At 42.7% G+C, this 18,670-nt stretch overlaps 1 protein-coding gene and 1 pseudogene across 3 annotated transcripts; one reads left to right on the top strand and one right to left on the bottom strand.

Annotated features, from left to right (window-relative positions):
• On the top strand, window positions 1-3,500 carry LOC110528377 (transmembrane protein 263). 2 transcript variants are annotated; one of them, XM_021610397.3, is made up of 3 exons: window positions 1-423; window positions 1,317-1,401; window positions 1,918-3,500. In XM_021610397.3, exons 1-3 carry the CDS (start codon window positions 415-417, stop codon window positions 2,223-2,225), a joined length of 402 nt encoding a protein of 133 aa, XP_021466072.1. In that variant the 5' UTR covers window positions 1-414; the 3' UTR covers window positions 2,226-3,500. The 2 variants fall into 2 exon arrangements, with proteins under 2 accessions (XP_021466072.1, XP_021466073.1); XM_021610398.3 differs by having other exon boundaries at window positions 72-423; window positions 1,320-1,401.
• Window positions 3,501-4,332: 832 nt separating this feature from the next.
• LOC110528378 (cryptochrome-1-like) lies at window positions 4,333-16,899 on the bottom strand (annotated as a pseudogene). The gene is made up of 12 exons (XR_016497403.1): window positions 16,553-16,899; window positions 14,651-14,793; window positions 14,375-14,559; window positions 14,165-14,262; window positions 13,941-14,081; window positions 13,501-13,812; window positions 13,199-13,350; window positions 12,461-12,669; window positions 12,262-12,357; window positions 11,995-12,105; window positions 5,870-6,090; window positions 4,333-5,459 (listed from the first exon to the last, which is right to left on the bottom strand). The product of XR_016497403.1 is annotated as a cryptochrome-1-like (transcript).
• Between the last annotated feature and the right edge of the window lie 1,771 nt (window positions 16,900-18,670).

Here is an 18,670-nt window from a genome sequence, read left to right as displayed (position 1 = left end):
AAATATGTAGTCCATGTAGTACACGTAAGAAGTGTAGCACTCATGAAGAGAAACAGGCCGCAGCCCGTTTTAGGTGACGCAAGATCCGGAGATCCAGAGCAAACGAGCTCTAGTTGAGGCGCCACGTCGGCAGAACCAACAAGATAAACCGTATACTTTTTTTTTTTTTAGGAAAAGTTTGAAGCCTCACAAGTAGGATTATACGTGCGTTGAAATAGAGGGCAATGCGTTATTCGTAAAGAGCAGCGTTTAATATATATTTTTTTAACAAAAGTAAGAACTCAGAGGCGGAACATTGCGATAGTATTTCTCAAGGAGACAAACGAGCGCACCAGTTATTCTTTGTCTCAGGTGCGTTTTTCTTGAAGACGTAGCATTCTCTTCTGCAAGCGGCCATCGGAAAGTACTGGAAACATGGTGAAGGTAAGGATTTGTTTGGCCTATTATATCGATTTCATTTTCACAATGCATTCCTAAGTGTTTCGACAAGTAAAGTGATACTGCATATAGATTGGGGTATGATAAACCATTGCGTACGAACGAAATGCCAAACCGAATTGATTAGATCCAGAGTGATGCACAGCTAGTCGTTTTACACAACAGGTTAAACTAAAAATAAATATAGTAAAAACGAATATGATTGACGTTTTGCTGTTCGTTATCCACTTTTCGTGAGTGTTATTCACTCAGCGCAGCATACGTATTCCAAACAGAGAAGAGCTTTCACGGCGGGGAGACTTTTTAAGAGCCTTGTTTTTAAAAACCTGTTGCCTTGGCTCTCTTTATTTGTCTTTTGATTAACAAAGGGGCATTAATCTACACGAAACAACCAAGGGTTATAGCCTATTGTTTTACAACAAGAGCATTAACTTTTAAGATCAACAAGCACAGGTTTTGAACATTGTTTGCTTGACGGGCCCCGTCAAATTGAACGTTTTGCGCAAGGAAGCCTCAATAATAGCCTTTCTAATATGCTGTTACTTAACCTACGTATTATGCACGTAGAACGTTTTTCATGGCTGCCCAGTAGGCCTACAGGGTAAAGCCTGAACGCACCCACAACGTGGCAGCGAACATTTTGGATCAGAAAATGTGCACTTATTTCTATTGAGACATGTATTTCCAAGTGAGTTTGATAATACTCTTTTGACTTAGCCTGCAGAGATGTTGTCTATTGCTTATAGGGCTAGTGGGGGTTTAACAACTTCTAAGATATACTACGTGTATCAATTATATATAAAATTGTGTGTGTGTGTGTGTGTGTGTGTGTGTATATATATATATATATATATAATTTTTTTTTTTTTCTGTGTCAGAAGGTGAATGCCACCCCAGAGCCCCAGCCTGAAGGTTGTCTTATTGGAGAAGAACTGGAGCCCACTGAAAATGACCCCACATCAGGTAACTAGGCACAGAACACATCAACAGTGCACTCTGCATTGTGTAATCTTTCTCTGCCGCATCACCCTTGGTGGGCATTTTTAAAGTGCCAGTTTGTCAAGGGACCCTTTAATCATCTGGGATATGGTGCAATTCAGGGTAAAGGGTTGGCTGTTGCTATTTAAGCAACTTGAGAGATGTATCAAGGGAATATATTTGTTTGTGCAAGAGGAAGGGTAAGAGACTGACACGCAGTACAACCATCTTGTGGAAAGATTTCTCAGTAAGTGCATTATGTAGAATACCTCAAAGTATTGACATGTTGCTATTGTTTAACAATATGATTGAATGTGTGTAGGTATAAGCCAATTTCTAAAAAGCAGCCTCTTGAGTGTCTATATCCAAGCACAACCTGTTTTCTGTCTGGTCTCTCACACGCTGGTAATTGTCAGTCTCATAAAAATGGTCTGTCTCTTTCTGAAGCTCTACCGAGGTGTTTTATGTGTGGTCTTTCTAAAAGCTATCTCTTTCTTCTAGATGAGGGAAAGGATGAAGGGAAGGAGCACCCCGTGGCCCAGCCAGGCGTGATCTGGCGGGTCGGGGGTGGCCTGTTCAGCGCCAGTAAAACGATGGTGGGCGCCACGGTAGGAGGAGTCGCCTGGCTGGGTGGGAAGAGTCTGGAGTACACCAAATCAGCAGTCACCTCTGTCCCCTCAATGGGCGTCGGCCTGGTTAAAGGAGTTGCTGGGGGCGTGTCATCGGTTGCTGGGGGCGTGTCATCGGTGGGTTCCACTGTAGCCAGCAAAGTTCCATTCAGATCCAAGACTAAGGACAAGGCAGAGTGAGGAGGAGGAGATGATGGACACAACACACAATGCATTGCCCCCCCCCCCCCGACTGAGCCATAAGAGGATGTGATGAGTTGAGACAAAGCTAGTCACCGTGTTTTCAAAGTTCAATGGACATTTATTTTTCTTCTGTTAGTTTGTACAGCACATTCACTAAGTTGTACTTAGGGAACTTGTTCAGTAGTGCCTTCTGTAGCCTCCCCTTTTTTTGTTTTGTTCTCTAGTCTGTAACCATGTTTTTATGCAAAGTCATATCGTATAAACATTTTGAAATCACGACAGCTGTGATGGAAACAGGTAGTTTTGGTTATTTGCTATTTAACGCAACTGTTATTCTGACAACTATAGGTAGTTGAAAATGCGAAGAAACATTGAACTTGAGATTTTTATTGGTATATGAAAACTTCAAGGGAAAAGTCCATTTTGTGTGCACTACGTCATCACACACTAACTTATCTGCAACAGGTATGTTTGGTGGAAACGCGTGTTTTCTTTATTTGAATATTCGCATCAAAATCTGTCGCCAATTGGATGGAAACGTAGCTGGTGTTGAGGGAGATTCATGTTATTCAGGGCAGGGGTCACATACGTCCCCTTTTTCTGCTGTCCTTACCCCCCTCCGTTTGCCTTCAACACAATTTTGCTGTGCAATGTGTACAGGGGCTTGTCATCCAATACAACATGGGCCCCTGAAGCCTTAAGACATTGTCTAGCAGTTCGAGACAGACATGCTAAGCTGGGTTCTTCTCCAGCCAACTAAAGCCTGGTTTATGATGTGCTGGTATTTTTGTTTGATCTTTTGTGAGAGCTGTCCTAACACAGAACATTGCTCGTTTCAAAATGCTACAGTGAACATGTGTTGAAGATATAGCTGTTTGGGACTTTTGAAAAGAGTTTGATAGCATTTACAAAATAAGAGTTGGAGGTGGTATGATCCCGAGAGAGACAAGGGCCCTGTTAGGTTGCGGTGGTGGCATTATGATAACTTTGACCTTCGTTTTTCAATTGATTTCATATATGAACTGGAAATGTCATCAATTTTATATTAAAAAATATATATTTATTGATGAAGGGCTAGTTTCTCTACTGTCTGTCTGTTTTGGCCCTTTATGTTTATGTGAACATTTCTATGGAAATTCAGCATTTCAATGCAACATTTTGGGTTTGTTTGTCTGCATTCTGCCATGACTGGGCTGTTGCTGGTAGAGAATGCTGATGTCAGAAAGTAAACAAGACATTCACATGGTATTAAAGTGTCATAGGGAAATGTAACTTTGCCTCTGTCTTATTCACAACGTGATGTACCTTGTGGTTTCAAGTCAAAGGCTGCCCAAATCTGTTCCTTTGCTAAATTATTGGTCAATGAACTAAGCAGACCAGACCCAGCTGCTATTGCATTGGTGCCTATGGGAGAGCCACTCTGTTAAACAGACCATTTTTGTTCAATGGTTAACTGCCTGAGTAGGACATCATTTATCCACGGTCTTTGGTACCACCACTAGATGAGGGTAGTCCATTGGGAACTGCATTTCTCTAATGGCATACTCTTGTGTTTGTGTAATGTCTATGTTGCCATGTTGAAAGACTGAGTGTTGCTGATCCTCAAGGGTCTGAGTGTTTGGGTCAATATGGAGTCCTATTATTAGCCTGGGTGCCAGACTGTTGCTGCATGACACAGCACTACATCACTATGGACAAGACAACAGGTTGACTAGTCTATAGCTCAAACTAACTGGCAACCAGCCAGACAAGATATAGAATCCTCTCCTGACAGTTATTTTTACTGCTCTACATGTACCAAAAGGAGATGTGTGCTAAATGACAAATCACGTCTTTTTCAACAGGTTGCTGATAAACCAATGGTGTCTTGTATGTTGTCTCAGGGAGGGATGTTTACAGATGCTTGCCTGCTCCAGATCCTTGGTGTTAGTCTGGAACCAAGATGGTCTCTCAAGTCAACTATTTCCAAACACAGGAGAATGAGTGCCCCAGCTAAATGATTGTAATAACTTTATTACCAATATCTCTTATGAAATATTAATCAAATGTTGCAGATTCCTAAACAGAAATTAAAATACCCTTAGAAATTGGACAAGATGGAAACATTGAAAAGTTGTGTAGTAAAGAGTTGTTTCAACCATTTAATTTCAGTTGAAATAGAATAGTCTACATAGACAAGCAGAGAGAGGTTTACTGTATATACAATACACATTTGAACATATCTGAAGGCTATTTTGGTAATTCTGTAAAAACAAAAGCAGCCATACAAAGTGCCAGAGGGAAAAAAACATGTACAAAAACAACATACTGTTATTTATGTCAACATAACATACACTAGCATTTTCAAACTGAGGATTGACGTCCTGCCTGCTGGTCACTGATATTACATTTGAGCGAGTTGACATTACACTGGAAAACAGTATTAAGGAATGTAATGGTTATACATATTTCAGAATCTGGTGAATCTAAGGTTTTTTCAACGGAGGTGTCTCCAGCAGACTGCTGGATAGATGGAACATTACTGCTGTGTCTAATACTGTCTAGTATAGGACACTGGTCTACCAATAGAAGTACCACTGACCTCGTCTTGGCACTTCATATTCTATACCCAGAATAGCATTCATTCTTCACCCTCCATTTTAGCAGAAATGAAGAAACACGGGAAAATAACATGGACAGCCATATGCTATTACACACACTTTCGCTACAGAGAGCAGCTGGTTTGATTTGACCAATCCACTTGCTGCGATCCTCAGGGTTAGAGGTCAAAGGTAAACACTAAAGGTAATGGGTGATCCAGATCTAAATATCAGGTCTCCTGTGAAATGGTTATATTATTCGTCTGTCTGCTCTGTCAGAATAATTCCAGATGGAATTTGTCTTCAGGCTGTTTCACACATACAGTACAGAAGTAAAGCTACAGTCTTACTGACATTTACATCATCAGTTATGTTCAACCTATGTGAGGAATTTAGAGTCCTAACCTTGGGCTCCAAAAATTAGATTACGATAAATCCAAACTGATGTTAACATTTTTGAGATCACAAATCTGAAAACAGACTCAGGGACTTTCATGTCACATCTCATACAGGAACAGAGGCTTTTCCTTGATACAAAAATGTAAAATATTTTTTTAAACATCTATGTACAGTATGTATAATAATATCCATCTATGACGGCAGCAGCTTATGAAGACACAGCCATCCTCTCATCCTGCTGACCCGTACTCTTCTGAAACACAGAACAAAGGACATTATTATTATGCTTTACTAAGTAAATACCAGATGGGTTTACAGTATCACAATGCAGAATCACTGATAAACTGAGTGTAAAATAAAAAATAAAAAACCCTGGACTTTTCCCCCTACTAGCTCACACTTTGCTGATAGCTACATTATTGAGGAAAATTTTACTTACTATGACTGTGATGTGTGGTTGTTCCACCTAGCTATTTTAAGATGAATGCACAAACTAAGTCTCTCTGGATTAGAGCGTCTGCTAAATGACTCCTAAAAGTCTAACTTCATGAACTCAGAAACATGAATATTCAGATTTTTTTTATAACTTATCGATCCCCCCCAGGTACATTATATTCTGTTTTCTACAGTCTATGTTAACACACACATTCACCCCTGACTTACCTGTTTATTGTGTCGCTGCAACTTGAAGGCGTAAGACAGAGAGTCGTTGCCTCCGACCACTTCCTGTTCCAACTCCCGTCTCCTCTTCCTAGACCTGCACCCGGCCTGGCCCCGGACCAGATAACCTGGATACTGAGGCACAGCAAAGTCATGGGCACATCCTGTCCGACAGAGTTCCTGATTGGACGATTGGGCCTGTTCTGTGTGCGCCATTCCACAGCCTGCAGTGACAAAGAGAAAAACAGAAATATACTGTCTCTAGTTTGATATGATATCCCGTGTCTAGTCTGATATGATATTTGATTAATTTTTTTAACCTTTATTTAACCAGGAAGGGCTCATTGAGATTAAAATCTATTTTTCAAGAGCGCCCTGGCCAAGATAGGCAGCACCAAGTCATTACAGACAGACAACATGAAAAACTACAAGTAATCTAGTAAAAACCATTGAATTCACAAGAGTATAAAACAGCAAATTAAAAACATTGACTGGTCAGGGAATCAACCTCAAAATCCTTCATCAGTGATTTAAAAACACCAATCGGGACAAGTTCTTCCAGTTTAAAAGTATTTTGTAAGGCGTTCCAAGACCATGGTGCAGAGTACATAAAAGCCCTTTTACCAAATTCAGTTCGGACATTTGGAACAGTTAGCAGGATAAAGTCCAGCGAACGAAGAGAGTACCCACCACATTTCTGAACAATAAAAATGCACAAATAAAAAGGTAGTAAACCCAAAATTACTTTGTAAATAAAAGTAGACCAGTGACAAGAGAAGGCCAGCCAACCCTGGTATACAAAGTGCAGTGGTGCGTAAGGGTTTTGCAGTTTAAAATAAATCTCAAAGTGCCGTGGTAAAGGGTGTCAATTGATCTCAAACACTGAGCGGAAGCATTCATATATAAAATATCCCCATAGTCTAGTAAAGGCATAAATGTAGCTGATACTAGCCTCCTTCTGGCTTCAAAAGAAAAACAGGCCTTATTCCTAAAATAAAATCCCAATTTTAGTTTCATTTTATTTGTAAATTGTTGAATATGCAATTTAAAAGAGAGGCCGTCATCAATTAAAATTCCAAGATATTTATATGAGGTTACAACCTCAATCTCCTTGCCCTGACAGGTAGTAATAGGTGAAAGGTTCAGAGGTCTATTTCTTGCATTAGAAAACACCATTAGTTTAGTTTTGTCAGTATTGAGGATACGCTTCAATTGACACAAGGTATGTTGAACAGTATAAAGTTTGCATGTTCTGGAAAGCTTTTGTAAGACGAGGCACAACAGTAAATAACAGTATCAACAGCATAAAAATGAAGTTGTGCATTTTGGAGATTTTTGTCTAAATCATTTATATAAATAGTGAATAAGAGAGGACCAAGTACAGAGCCTTGGGGCACACCATTCAAGACAGACAATTTAACAGACATAAGCCCATCAAATTGAGGGCACTGAGTTCTATCAGACAGATAGCATGCAGTTGCATGGTTTGCTAACTAAGAAAGACCTACACTCGACAATCTCTGCCTTAGTATAGCATGATCAACTGTATCAAAAGCCTAAGAGAGATCAATAAAAAGTGAGACAGTGCTATTTTTTGTCAATGGCTTCAGTGATATCATTTAAAACCTTCATGGCTGCTGTAATTGTGCTATGCTTCTTCCTGAAGCCTGATTGGTACATTGATAAAATAGAGCTAGTAAATAAAAAGTATTTTAGCTGTTCACTTACAAGGGTTTCAAGTATTTTCACCAGGGGTGACAGCTTTGAGATTGGCCTATAATTATTTAAAAGAGCTGGATCTCCCCCTTTTATAAGTGGTAGGAGAAAATGCTGATTTCCAGATCTTTGGAATTTCATTACATTCCAGGGTTAGATCGAACAGAGATGTAAGTGGTTCAGCCATGAAATCAGCTGCCAGATTTAAAAAGCAGGGATCCAAAAGATCAGGACCTGCAGGCGTTCTCTGATCTAAGGATTCCAGGGCTTTATGTACCACCTGCACTGAGAATGGCAAAAAGCTAAACGTTTGACCAGCTCTCACTGATTCATCCACACAGGGTTGTGCAGAGACAGAGGACACTGAATCAAACAGCCTACCAGATGATACAATGTGCTCATTGAAACAATTCAGCATTTCAGTTTTGTCATATATAGCAACAGAGTCCTTCAAAACACATGACGGTAATTCATTAACATTACTGTTACCAGACATAGACTTAATAGCTTTCCAAAACTTTCTAGGTTCATTCAGGTTATCAGTGGTAACAGACATAAAATATTCAGACTTGGCCTTCCTGAGAAGAAAATAACACTTGTTTCGTAACTGCCTAAAAATAAGCCAATCAGCATCAGAACATTATTTCCTTGCTTTAGCCCAGGCTAGATTACGGTCGTGAATAATACAAGACAGGTCAGAAGAAAACTATTATCCCGCCCTTTAACCCTGAATCTGCGGAATGGGGCATGTTTGTTTACTATTTGGGAAAAACCATCATGAAAGAATTTCCAGGCAGGTTCCACATCAGGGATAAGCTCAATCTGCTCCAGTCAAAATAAAACAAATCATGAAAGAAAGCCTGCTCATTAAAACACTTCAAATTTCTCTCACGAATAAAACGTGGGTGTGTCTTTGGAACCATAGTATTTTTAACAGCAACAACAGCATAATGGTCACTTAAATCATTACAAAAAACACCAACCACAGAATATTTATGTGGAACATTTGTCAATATCAAATCAATCAGGGTAGATTTATCTGGACATTTGAGATTTGGGCGAGTGGGTGAGATAATCAACTGGGTAAGATTCATAGAATTACAATACATTTTTAAATCATCAGACTCGGGCTTTAACCAACACCAGTTACAATCACCAATCAATATCATTTCAAAATAAACAAGTTTAGACATAAGGTGCATCAGAGAAGAAAATGCATCACAGAGAGCAGAGGGGGGTCTATAACTGGCAATCACAGTTATAGAGAGCAGAGGGGGGTCTATAACTGGCAATCACAGTTATAGAGAGCAGAGGGGGGTCTATAACAGCCAATCACAGTTATAGAGAGCAGAGGGGGGTCTATAACAGCCAATCACAGTTATAGAGAGCAGAGGGGGGTCTATAACAGCCAATCACAGTTATAGAGAGCAGAGGGGGGTCTATAACAGCCAATCACAGTTATAGAGAGCAGAGGGGGGTCTATAACAGCCAATCACAGTTATAGAGAGCAGAGGGGGGTCTATAACTGGCAATCACAGTTATAGAGAGCAGAGGGGGTCTATAACAGCCAATCACAGTTATAGAGAGCAGAGGGGGTCTATAACAGCCAATCACAGTTATAGAGAGCAGAGGGGGGTCTATAACAGCCAATCACAGTTATAGAGAGCAGAGGGGGTCTATAACAGCCAATCACAGTTATAGAGAGACCCTTTGAAACCTCAATATTCAAAGCATGAAATTCCAACTGTTTACAAATAGTTTCAGACTTTGCCACACTTACATGGAATTTAGATTTTACATATATAGCCACACCCCCACCTTTCTTAACCCGATCAGTGCGATAAACATTGTAACCTCTTATACAAATATCCTTATCAAAAACAGACTTGCTCAACCAGGTTTCAGAAAACACAATTACATCAGCATCAGTTGATTTAGCCCAAATCCTAACCTCATCAATTTTTGACAACAGGCTGCATACATTTAAGTGAAACATACCAAAACCAGATCTAGATTTAAAATCAGAGGGGGTTTGGAGACATTGCATATCAGGGCCAGGGTTAGGTTGCACGTTACCTGATATAAACAAAAGAAGAATAACTAGGCACCTCTGTTTAATAACCTTGCACGCTTCTCTTTTTTAAAAGAGCAAATTCTACAAGTGAGTTTCCAGACAATACAAAACAGTAATTTAAAACCATCAGACTGTGGTAGTGACACAAATTCGTACTGTTCACATCATGCCACAAATACATCAGCACTTGGACGAGTGGACCGAGTGAAAAAGAGCGAGTTCCTGCAGACAAAATGTCTAATGGACGGGAGAGCACATTGTCAGATGTACTCACCCAGCGACAATGTTCATTTTCTCCAGAGTTCAGTAAAGTCAGTGCACAAAGCAATACCACGAAAACAGTCATTTTCTCTGACAAAAATAAATAAAAATTAGAGGCCAACGAAGGTAAGGGGAGAGAGAGAGACAGCGTGTATGTATGAGTCTGAATGTGAGTGTTTGCGCGTGTGAGTAGATTGGGTGTTGAGGTCGATAGGTTAAAATGTACTAGTCACAGACAAACGACTTGACATGCTGCCATCTTGGATTTGAAGTTGGAGAATGATGGGAAGGCTATGCTGTGATGGGAAGGCTATGATATATTTGGCGTGTCTAGTCTGCCATGATATACCGTGTCTAGTCTGCCATGATATACCGTGTCTATTCTGCCATGATATACCGTGTCTAGTCTGCCATGATATACCGTGTCTTGTCTGCCATGATATACCGTGTCTAGTCTGCCATGATATACCGTGTCTAGTCTGCCATGATATACCGTGTCTAGTCTGCCATGATATACCGTGTCTAGTCTGCCATGATATACCGTGTCTAGTCTGCCATGATATACCGTGTCGAGTCTGCCATGATATACCGTGTCTTGTCTGCCATGATATACCGTGTCTAGTCTGCCATGATATACCGTGTCTAGTCTGCCATGATATACCGTGTCTAGTCTGCCATGATATACCGTGTCTAGTCTGCCATGATATACCGTGTCTTGTCTGCCATGATATACCGTGTCGAGTCTGCCATGATATACCGTGTCTTGTCTGCCATGATATACCGTGTCGAGTCTGCCATGATATACCGTGTCTAGTCTGCCATGATATACCGTGTCTAGTCTGCCATGATATACCGTGTCTAGTCTGCCATGATATACCGTGTCTAGTCTGCCATGATATACCGTGTCTAGTCTGCCATGATATACCGTGTCTAGTCTGCCATGATATACCGTGTCTAGTCTGCCATGATATACCGTGTCTAGTCTGCCATGATATACCGTGTCTTGTCTGCCATGATATACCGTGTCGAGTCTGCCATGATATACCGTGTCTTGTCTGCCATGATATACCGTGTCGAGTCTGCCATGATATACCGTGTCTAGTCTGCCATGATATACCGTGTCTAGTCTGCCATGATATACCGTGTCTTGTCTGCCATGATATACCATGTCTAGTCTGCCATGATATACCGTGTCGAGTCTGCCATGATATACCGTGTCTAGTCTGCCATGATATACCGTGTCTTGTCTGCCATGATATACCGTGTCTTGTCTGCCATGATATACCATGTCTAGTCTGCCATGATATACCGTGTCTAGTCTGCCATGATATACCGTGTCTAGTCTGCCATGATATATCGTGTCTAGTCTGCCATGATATACCGTGTCTAGTCTGCCATGATATACCGTGTCTAGTCTGCCATGATATACCGTGTCGAGTCTGCCATGATATACCGTGTCGAGTCTGCCATGATATACCGTGTCTTGTCTGCCATGATATACCGTGTCTTGTCTGCCATGATATACCGTGTCTAGTCTGCCATGATATACCGTGTCTAGTCTGCCATGATATACCGTGTCGAGTCTGCCATGATATACCGTGTCTAGTCTGCCATGATATACCGTGTCTAGTCTGCCATGATATACCGTGTCTAGTCTGCCATGATATACCGTGTCTTGTCTGCCATGATATACCGTGTCTAGTCTGCCATGATATACCGTGTCTAGTCTGCCATGATATACCGTGTCTAGTCTGCCATGATATACCGTGTCTAGTCTGCCATGATATACCGTGTCTAGTCTGCCATGATATACCGTGTCTTGTCTGCCATGATATACCGTGTCTTGTCTGCCATGATATACCGTGTCTAGTCTGCCATGATATACCGTGTCTAGTCTGCCATGATATACCGTGTCTTGTCTGCCATGATATACCGTGTCTAGTCTGCCATGATATACCGTGTCTAGTCTGCCATGATATACCGTGTCTAGTCTGCCATGATATACCGTGTCTAGTCTGCCATGATATACCGTGTCTAGTCTGCCATGATATACCGTGTCGAGTCTGCCATGATATACCGTGTCGAGTCTTATTCTGAGTGTATATTGGTCCAGGTCGTGGTCTAACCCCCCTGGGTCCCATCTGCTCCTCACCGTTCACTATTACACTTCTGTTTTCTCTACCACGGCCTAGATAGAGGAGAAGAGAGGGGGGGGAGGAAAGGAGAGTGGGAGAGGAGGGGAGGGTGAGAGGAGAGTAGAGGAAGAGGAGTTAGAGTGTGCTCACTTTGCAGTCATGGTGTGATAACAACAGTAAAGGTGTTTTAGGCCATGGTCCTTGCTCACCATGATGGCTGTGTTTTCTACCAGTAGTGGGCGACGTCAGCGGCTTGACTGCATTCACATTCAGACTCTCAATAGGACAAGTAATAATGAGCAGGTGTGAGAAAGAGAGAGATAGCGACAAAGATAGAAGGAGACAGACAGAAAGCAAGAGAGAGATAGACAGAAAGAACGAGAGAGAGAGCACTACAAAGAGAAAAATACTTCCCGAGTCCTCTGTATCTGGACAGCTGCTGGTAGATTTGTCTCATCCTCTCTATGTTGAGTCGGCTGGCCTCTGCATGGTTCACCATGGGTTTGGGGTAGTCCACGCCGACCACACACCTGGCCGCCGACTGCACCTCTATGGGGGCGTTCCAAGGGTCGTAGATGTACCTGTCTGGCATGTCTTTCAGGACAGGTAAGTATCGCCTGCAAGCAGAAGAAGAAATTAAAACAGAGCATCGTCACAACTGCCAGAGGAGTTGGTTCAGCACCACATACAGACAGCAGTCAGACAGACTTACATCACAGCCATTGTTAATATATGACTTGTTAAAGCAGATATTTTGATACTTTATGCGTTGATACTTTGTGTGTGTGCGCATGATGTGTGTGTGTGCATGTTGTTTGTGTGTGTGTGTGTGCATGTTGTGTGTGTGTGTGCATGTTGTGTGTGTGTGTGTGTGTGTGTGCGCATGTTTGTGTGTGTGTGCATGTTGTGTGTGTGTGTGTGTGCATGTTGTTTGTGTGTGTGTGTGTGTGTGTGTGTGTGTGTGTGTGTGTGTGTGTGTGTGTGAAGTGTGTGTGTGTGCATGTTGTGTGTGTGTGTGTGTGCATGTTGTGTGTGTGTGTGTGTGTGCATGTTGTGCGTGCGTGTGTGCGCATGTTGTGCGTGCGTGTGTGCGTGTGCGTGTGTGTGTGTGTGTGTGTGTGTGTGCGTGAATTTAGATATACCAACCTGATGAAGTCTCCTTCTGGATCTATTTTTCGTCCGAAGCCCACAGGACAGTAGCAGTGGAAGAACTGCTGGAAGAAGGAACTGCAGGAGTGACACAGCCAGCTGCCTGCATTCACACTCCAGTCTGCATCCAGGAGCCGCTCCTCAAACACCTGACAGACAGGTAAACATAGTCAGATACACAGAACAACACAGTCATTCACACATAATGTCTCTAGTTTTTTTTCATCCCCTCCTCCCAGCTAATCTACATGTCTTCTCTCCTCCAACCCTTATATCCCTCCTTCCACCCTCCTCATTACCTTCATTCCCTCCTCCCAGCTGATCCACAGGTCTCCTCTGGTGAGGAAGCAGGCCACAGAGTGTCTGGCCAGGTGGTGGATCCATCCTTCATGCCTCAGCTGGGTCATGATGGCGTCGATCCAGGGGAAGCCCGTCTTGGCCTCGGCCCACTTGGCCAGCGCCTCTGCGTTGCGGTCCCAGGGGATGCGGATACAGATGGGGTTGCCCTCCATCTTGTCGAAACGAGGGTTGTTAGTGGCAGCAGTACAGAAGAACTCACGCCACAGCAGCTTGTCGTAGAGGGAGATAGGAGGACTGTTGTTCATCTTCACCTGAGGTGAGGACAGAGAAGAGAAATATAACACAAGCAAAAAATAGAAACAACCTTGTGTGATAGTTGTGATCATTGTGAGTTGGGGTTAGTGTTCAGTATGGATAGCTGTGTGTGCATGTACACTACCTCATTGTACAGCTCTGCCAGTTTGCTGTAGAAGAGTCGACAGGACAGACATCCAAAGCGGAGGTAGGGGCTGAGACCCAGAGGACTGGGGAGCAGGGGGCTGGCGGTGTTCCTGGGACGCTCAAAATTCACCTGCCATGTCTGGAGAGAAAGAAAGGTTTAATATATGATACATATATGATATAAAACATAAGTCTGAGTCTGTGTGTGTGTGTGTTACGTACTGTGGAGAGGTCAGGTCTAAGTTGTTTTTCTACCCTGGTGAGAGCTTCACTCTCTCCTCCAGGCCACACAGCTGGAGCCAAGCCGTCAGTGTCAAAGCCTGGGGAGGGAAACAGGCACACAGCATGTTAAGCCACTTGTGGTAAAAGTATTGAGAAAATGTGTTTTTCACAAGTATGGATTTCAATGGGAACAATTGTGAAGTGTCTTACCCAGCTCCTCCAGTAGGGGCACTCCATACTTGTCCGTGTGGTTGTCTAAGACGGGGGTGACACATCAACCCATGCTGGCCTGGGACAGAGCCTCTACTGGGGAGTCCGGGGGCAGCATGGAGCCCACCAACATCTGGAAACGCTTGAAGGTGAGAGGAGGGTGACCCCCGTTCAGCGCCATGATCCTACAGAGAGAAGAGGAGGAGAGGGTTTCAATTCAGGGCTCGGTTTAATCCAAGCCTCCATGTGAAAATATAATCTGTGTGTCCCACTCACTTGTCCAGGTCGTAGAGTGTGTGTGAGGTCCTGCTGACCACCTCCACTCCTGCCTCTGTGGCCAGCTTCTTAATGGCTGCATCCCTCTCCTTACCAAATGGCTCAGAGTCACACTCAAACGTCAGCTGAGAGATGTTCCAGTCCTGAGAGGAGAGGACACAGCAAACACTGATACAGTAAGGTGGATACAGTTGAAGTCTGAAGTTTACATACACTTAGGTAGGAGTCATTAAAACTTGTTTTTCAACCACTCCACAAATTTCTTGTTAACAAACTATTGTTTTGGCAAGTCGCTTAGGGCATCTACTTTGTGCATGACAAGTATTTTTTCCAACAATTGTTTACAGGCAGATTATTTCACTTATAATTCACTGTATCACAACTCCAGTAGGTCAGAAGTTTACATACACTAAGTAGACTGGGCCTTTAAACAGCTTGGAAAATTCCAGAAAATTATGTCATGGCTTTAGAAGCTTTTGATTGACTCAAATGATGTCAATTGGCCTATTGGAGGAGTACATGTGGATGTATTTCAAGGCCTACCTTCAAACTCAGTGACTCTTTGCTTGACATCATGGGCAAATCAAAAGAAATCAGCTAAGACCCCAGAAAAATAATTGTCGACCTCCACAAGTCTGGTTCATCCTTGAGAGCAATTTCCAAATGCCTGAAGGTATCACATTCATCTGTACAAACAATAGTACGCAAGTATAAACACCATGGGACCACGCAGCCGTCATACCGCTCAGGAAGGAGACGCATTCTGTCTCCTAGAGACGAATGTACTTTGGTGCGAAAAGTGCAAATCAATCCCAGAGCAACAGCAAAGGACCTTGTGAAGATGCTGGAGGAAACAGGTACAAAAGTATCTATATCCACAATAAAACGAGTCCTATATTGACATAACCTGAAAGGCCGCTCAGCAAGGAAGAATCCACTACTCCAAAACCGCCATAAAAAAGCCAGACTACAGTTTTCAACTGCACATGGGGACAAAGATTGTACTTTTTTGAGAAATGTCCTCTGGTCTGATGAAACAAAAATAGAACTGTTTGGCCATAATGACCATTGTTTTGTTTGGAAGGAAAAGGAGGATGCTTGCAAGCCGAAGAACACCGTCCCAACCGTGAAGCACGGGGGTGGAGGCATCATGTTGTGGGGGTGCTTTGCTGCAGGAGGGACTGGAGCACTTCACAAAATAGATGGCATCATGAGGAAGGAAAATTATGTGGATATATTGAAGCAACATCTCAAGACATCAGTCAGGAAGTTAAAGCTTGGTTGCAAATGTCTTCCAAATGGACAATGACCCCAAGCATACTTCCAAAGGTGTGGCAAAATGGCTTAAGGACAACAAACTCAAGGTATTGGAGTGGCGATCACAAAGCCCTGACCTCAATCCTATAGAAAATTTGTGGACAGAACTGAAAAAGTGTGTGTGAGCAAGGAGGCCTATAAACCTGACTCAGTTACACCAGCTCTGTCAGGAGGAATGGGCCAAAATTCACCCAACGTATTGTGGGAAGCTTGTGGAAGGCTACCTGAAACGTTTGACCCAAGTTAAACAATGTAAAGTCAATGCAACCAAATACTAATTGGGTGTATGTAAACATCTGACCCACTGGGAATGTGATGAAAGAAATACAAGCTGAAATAAATCACTCTCTACTAGTATTCTGACATTTCACATTCGTAAATTAAAGTGGTGATCCTAACTGACCTAAGGAATTTTTACTAGGATTAAATGTCAGGAATTGTGAAAAACTGAGTTTAAATGTATTTGGTTAAGGTGTATGTAAACTTCCGACTTCAACTGTATTTGCTGTCTCTGGGTTGAGGGTTTGGGTGAGGGGAGAGCGTATGGGTGAGCGGAAGACTGTAGGGGTGATGATGGGGTCTCACCTTAAAGAGTCGGGGGAAGATGTTGGCCGGCTGACCTCGGATCACAAACAGACGGGAGTTGAGCTTCCGGAGGCTTGTGTCTAGATCTTCCAGACACTGCAGCAGGAACCTGAAACACAGGAGTGGGAGGACAACCGTCACTATATGGCCATGCAGGAGAGGACACTGCTTTAAAGGTATTCTCACAGTGTGAAGAGACTCATGTTTGTGAGTTAAACCTGACACCATGTATGATTGAATAAAACCCTAATAAGTGCAACTAAAAGATACATTATTTAGAATGAAGAACGTGGTTGTGGGCCAGGATATAAATAAAAACAAAATTACTTTCCAAGAAGCAGACTGACGCCCTTTGACCATTATTAATATTAAGATGGTGATCGTATATACAGTATAATAGTGCAGGTTTCTGGCACAACCTGCATGACTGTAGGCCACTACAAGAGAGAGCGGTCTACAACAGAAACAGCCTAGCACACAGAGGCCAGTCACACCTTCACAACCTGCATGACTGTAGGACACCACATGAGAGAGCGGTCTACAACAGAAACAGCCTAGCACACAGAGGCCAGTCACACCTTCACAACCTGCATGACTGTAGGACACCACATGAGAGAGCGGTCTACAACAGAAACAGCCTAGCACACAGAGGCCAGTCACACCTTCACAACCTGCATGACTGTAGGACACCACATGAGAGAGCGGTCTACAACAGAAACAGCCTAGCACACAGAGGCCAGTCACACCTTCACAACCTGCATGACTGTAGGACACCACATGAGAGAGCGGTCTACAACAGAAACAGCCTAGCACACAGAGGCCAATCACACCTTCACAACCTGCATGACTGTAGGACACCACAAGAGAGAGCGGTCTACAACAGAAACAGCCTAGCACACAGAGGCCAGTCACACCTTCACAACAAGCATGATTTCACAAAAACATTTGCCTTTTCGCATGTACCTTTCAAGCATTTATGGTCATTGAGGCACAGATTCTGTCCTTACTGTTGCAGCAGTAATATTTGGAATGAAACTGTGCAACGGTTACATGGTTCAGTGATCAGTGTGGGATCCCAAATGGCTGATTGACAGAAAACTCTGATCCTGCTGCCACAGAACAGCCCCCTGAGAGAAGAGCAGCAGGGGGTACATGGTGTGTGTGTCTAGTGTGTTTGTGCAGAGTTAACACCTGAACACCTTTGAAGGCAATAAACAAGCTGTGGATATATCAGGTTATCAGGTTGTCGATTCACAAAAGTTTTACAGATCAAATAAAATTAAAATTAAAAAGAGAAATAAGTATAGGTGTGGACAAATGGACTTATTCCTCAATTTAAAAGATGGCTAATCCAGCTACAGATCTGAGGGCCACTGCTGCTTCCTGCTGCTTGAGCGTATTTAAAGATCCAGCTAGGCCGCTCCACCGCAGCACAGCCTGCTGTAAAGTCGGTCATCCCAATAGCAACCACTAACTCAGGAAACTTAACTCTCTATTGGCCCACTAACCTATCTCCCTGCCTGGAAGATGCCATTTTACAGGCCTTCGCTCTACCCTCGTTGGTTTTGGATGCCAGACAAAATACCCCAGAGAGGACTTAATAATTTGTACAGAAAGTGAAAATATTGTCTGTGTCTATTACACTATGAATGTTCTCTTAACCGTGTCTGGAAGAGAGAAGCTGTTGCTTTTGCCTGCCATTCATTCAATTAGGCCTAGTAGTATTTATTCTATCTTCTGAGTTAAAAGAATCAAGGAATAAGCACCACTATACTTTATTAAATGCTAGCCTACGAAATAACCTAGCAAATAATTGGAGAATACGCAAACATAGAATCCACTAACTTTCAATACAGAAGACAATGCTGTTAACACTACTTGTATCTTCAAAGCAGACAGAATTACAATATAGGCCTACTTCTGAAATCCTGCTCTGTTGGGCCTATACAACTACCTGATCTATGGATGTCAATATCCAGGCCTTCCACTGGCACATCTGATCACTCCATAGCCTACTTCTGTTTTCTCTAGCTTGGCCAGATAGTGGCAACCGTCTAATGGGAGCTGTTCTGAGAACCACTAGATCACTACAACTAACCACTATAACATCTGGTCTGG

The sequence above is a fragment of the Oncorhynchus mykiss genome, chromosome 7 (assembly GCF_057628025.1).
Source record: "Oncorhynchus mykiss isolate SJ-2025 chromosome 7, ASM5762802v1, whole genome shotgun sequence".
NCBI classification, from domain to species: Eukaryota; Metazoa; Chordata; class Actinopteri; order Salmoniformes; family Salmonidae; genus Oncorhynchus; species Oncorhynchus mykiss.
Note: the sequence above shows the minus strand (reverse complement) of the source record. Positions and strands in the feature narration are given on the sequence as shown.